The sequence below is a fragment of the Podospora anserina genome, chromosome 4 (assembly GCF_000226545.1).
Source record: "Podospora anserina S mat+ genomic DNA chromosome 4, supercontig 4".
Lineage (NCBI taxonomy): Eukaryota > Fungi > Ascomycota > Sordariomycetes > Sordariales > Podosporaceae > Podospora > Podospora anserina.
In genome coordinates, this window is record NW_001914850.1 from 620,343 (window position 1) to 623,908 (window position 3,566).

Sequence of the window (3,566 nt, forward strand, 5' to 3'; positions counted from 1 at the left end):
GGAAAGCCCCCCTCCCTCCCAACGGGAAATTGATCTCCTCGCTTGGACAAGGAACCTCGTCGCCCTGGCCACAGCCCGCAGCCTCTACGGCGCGTCAAACCCCCTGGAGGGAATAGAGGGGTCATTCTGGGAATTCGACCACGGCCTCGGCGGGCTACTGGTCGGCATCTGTCCCCAGGTGACGGCGAGGAAGGCCTACCGCGGAAGGGAGAAACTAGTCCAGTCTTTTGCAGCCTGGCTCCGAAACGGAAAACACAAAGAGGCAGACGTGGCACCCATCATCGCCAACCGGGTAGCCATGGCCGCGAAACACGGGTGGGAGCTACAAGAGGTAGCCAGGTCCGAAGTAAGCTTCCTATTCGCCGGGATCGTCAACACCGCCACGACGAGCTTCTGGGGTGTGCTGCAGACGTTCAACGACCCAAAACTCCTGGGGGGATTAAGGGCAGAGTTGGCTGTTGATCCCAACAGCAAGACGATCGAAGCAAGGTTGAGGGATGCCAAGCTGCTCTTGGAGGCGGTGGTGAACGAGTGTTTGAGGCTTGGGAGCGACACTTACTCCACAAGGGTGGTGGTCCCAAAGGAGGGGGTCGAGGTTGAAGTCAAAGGAAAAGAGTACTGGTTCCAGGGGGGCGCGATGGTGCAGATTTCGGGGGGGACGATACATGCCTCCAAGGAAAACTGGGGGGAGGACGCGAGGGAATTCAAACCGGAGAGGTTCTTGAAGGGGGTCAGCTTCAAGAACTTTAGGGCTTTTGGTGGGGGGCAGACGCTCTGTCCGGGGAGGAATTTTGCCCTTGCTGTTGTCAGGTTGTTGATTGCCATGGTGGTGACAAGTTTGATATCGAGGTTGTAGGCGGGAAGATCCCGGAGAAGGAGGACGGGGTGCTGCCGGTGCATATCCTGGAGCCCAAGGAGAGGGTGATGGTCAAGGTGAGCGTGAGGGATGAGAGAGAGTTCGGGGATTTTGGAGCGACAGACAAGACGAGTAGGTGATGGGTATACCGCACGCTGTGGACAGAAAAGAGAGCCCTTGCTAACCAGACAATGTGTCATGCATGTACGTCTCAAGTGACATAGAAATTCACTCCATCCCCCACGGCAAACCCATGTTCTGTTCCGCCAACCAATCCATTCCTTCCTGAAAGCGATGAGGTGTCTAAAACCGCAGCGAACCAGGCCTCAAAAAGCCCCCCTAGAACCCGTCGATCCGACTCCCCACGCCCTTCTCCCCTGCAAACCTCACAATCTCCATCCCGACACTCAAATCCATCAGCCCCAAGCCCACACTCTAGTAAATGACATTCCCTTCCGCAAGCCACTTGGCCAGTTTCCGGTGATCCTTATCCTGCTCCTCGCCCTTCTCCCCAACCTCTTGTTTGTTATTCTCCTTCTCATCCCTGTGATGCCGATGGTGACGGTGCTCGTGATAATCATTAAGCATCACCAGCTCGCCCAACCTATTTCCACATTAGCAGTGCTCAACTATGACAAACAAAAAAACAAACATACTCAACCAACATCTCGGGCCTGCACCCCGCCCGAATCAACTCCCCCGCCTCCTTCAACGCTCCATCCAACGTATCAACAACCACAACCCCCCCCTCCTCGGCATGCTTATGCCAATGCCAGTGATGCTTCCCCCCCACCCCGTGATGATGCCTCTTCAACGCCTGCTGTATCACCTCTGCGGAATCTCCTGCATATCCGGCTTATAACTCCCAATAGCCACAATCAACCTCCCCTTCTGCCTCCCCTCATGACTGGTCAGAATCCCCCCATCCCACAGCGGTTTTGTGCTCGGAGTACAACAGATAATCACATCTGACTCCAGCAATTGCTCCTTCAGCAACCTCTCATACTCATTATGCGCCGGCGTCAAAACCGAAAACTGGGTGTTTTCCCAGCCTTCCTTCTCCCTGTTTGGACATGTCAAAAACGACTTGAGGAGGGAGGACACCGGCGGCGAGAACGACCGGGACAAAATGTTGACCTGGTGGATATGCTGCCCCAGCAAAAGCAAAGAGAGCCGGATATGCCAGTACGCCTGGGCACCAGTCCCAAAAACGGTAATGGTTTTCAAATGGGACGAGGGGTCTCGCTTCGAGATGAGCAGCAGGGAAGCCAACGCGGTGCGAAAGGCCGTCAGAGTAGAGGCGTGGAGGAATCCAAGGGGCGTGCCGTGAGGTGAGAACAACGTTATCGCGCCGGTGGGTTTGATGTTTTCCTTTGGGCGTGCGTCTTCATCCCCTTCGGCGGAAGGGGAGGTCAACGTGACGACTACATCGCATTAGCATAAACCCCCTGACAAGTAGAACCAGGGGCTGGAATACCTTTCATCCCCGTCCCGACAGAGCTAGAACTCGGCATGAACAACGTCGTGGCCCCGGTGGCCTTGCTGTTTATCGACGTCCTCTCCGGCTGGTGGATCTCCGGGGCGGCGGTGGCGGCAGCATTTTCTTTAGAGGGGACAGTCGTGGCGGTTGAATACTCGTGCAACGCCCCTCTCAAAACCCCCATAAACCTCTGGAGCTCTTCCTTGGTCAAGTTGGAGACCAGCCCCGAGATCTGGTCGTCGGTTAACACGGTGAGAGTCATTTCTTTCTCCCTCTCTCCCTCGGTGTCTGTCGATCAACTGCTATTCTTGGAAACTCAAACCCAACTATTCTGAAACCCCGAAGCTCCCGGCGTCGGTGTGTTCGGAGCAAAAGTCTCGCTCGGGAGAAAAGGCTGCAAGTGAACTTGGTCGGTGGAGGGATAGAGCCGGCTCGACCAGGTACAAGCGGAGGTCTTGGCGCCCGTTGACAGAAAGCTTGGCTCTGGCTTCGTTCAATGAAGTTCTCGTAGAGGAGTGGAATCTCTCGATGAATTGTGGTTGAATTTGAGTGTTTTGGCGCAGTATCAGAGCCGATTGGGCAAGTGATGATGATGATGATATCAAAGCAAAAAGAAAAACCCCAACTGCATATATGCAATACCACCATCCTCCCGTGCCTTCATCCTCATGTCAACCACACACAATCCCCACTTCTTCCCGTTCCCGCTTTCCCCACAAGTTTGTTTCCGACGTCACCTCCTTGAAAGAAGCTGCTCGTCATCTTCAGTTGGGAAACTAGCAATAATCAGACGGCAGAAGCGGGTGCTACGAGCTCAGGCTCGGGCTCGGGCTCGGGCATGTCAAGGCGGTATTCTGCAAAGGGCATCAGTTATTAGCAGCCAGATCGACTTGAAGTTGGTCCCAAGCAGTCAAATCAACAGCAAATTCAAGAGCTCGACGCAAGACGCATGATAACTATCCCATCAACGGATACCAAAAACCATAAAAGCAGCTAAACTGACAAAAAGCAATGCATATAACAATATCAAATGAAGCTACCGTCCTAGCAATGCAGTCCATCCCATCCCAGTGCCAACTCCTTTTCAACTCCCAATACCAATGAACCAAATAAACAAAAAAAAAAAAAAAAAAAAACCAAACATCGCCATGAACGACGGCCCCAGAGACCTAAAAGCAAACTAAACACCACCAAACACCTCCTCATTTAACACTCATCTCCCCCCCCCCC

At 53.8% G+C, this 3,566-nt stretch overlaps 2 protein-coding genes across 2 annotated transcripts; one reads left to right on the forward strand and one right to left on the reverse strand.

Moving 5' to 3' along the window:
- Window position 1: 1 nt before the first annotated feature.
- On the forward strand, window positions 2-856 carry PODANS_4_9110 (uncharacterized protein; the record flags this gene model as incomplete). The annotated part of the gene is made up of 1 exon (XM_001905878.1): window positions 2-856. A coding segment is annotated over one exon (855 nt), but the record flags the coding sequence as incomplete, so codon positions are not given.
- An 825-nt stretch (window positions 857-1,681) lies between these two features.
- Window positions 1,682-2,598, reverse strand: PODANS_4_9100 (uncharacterized protein; the record flags this gene model as incomplete). Its single annotated transcript, XM_001905879.1, has 2 exons — window positions 1,682-2,280; window positions 2,334-2,598. The coding sequence occupies 2 exons, from the start codon at window positions 2,596-2,598 to the stop codon at window positions 1,682-1,684; spliced, it is 864 nt and encodes a 287-aa protein (XP_001905914.1).
- Between the last annotated feature and the right edge of the window lie 968 nt (window positions 2,599-3,566).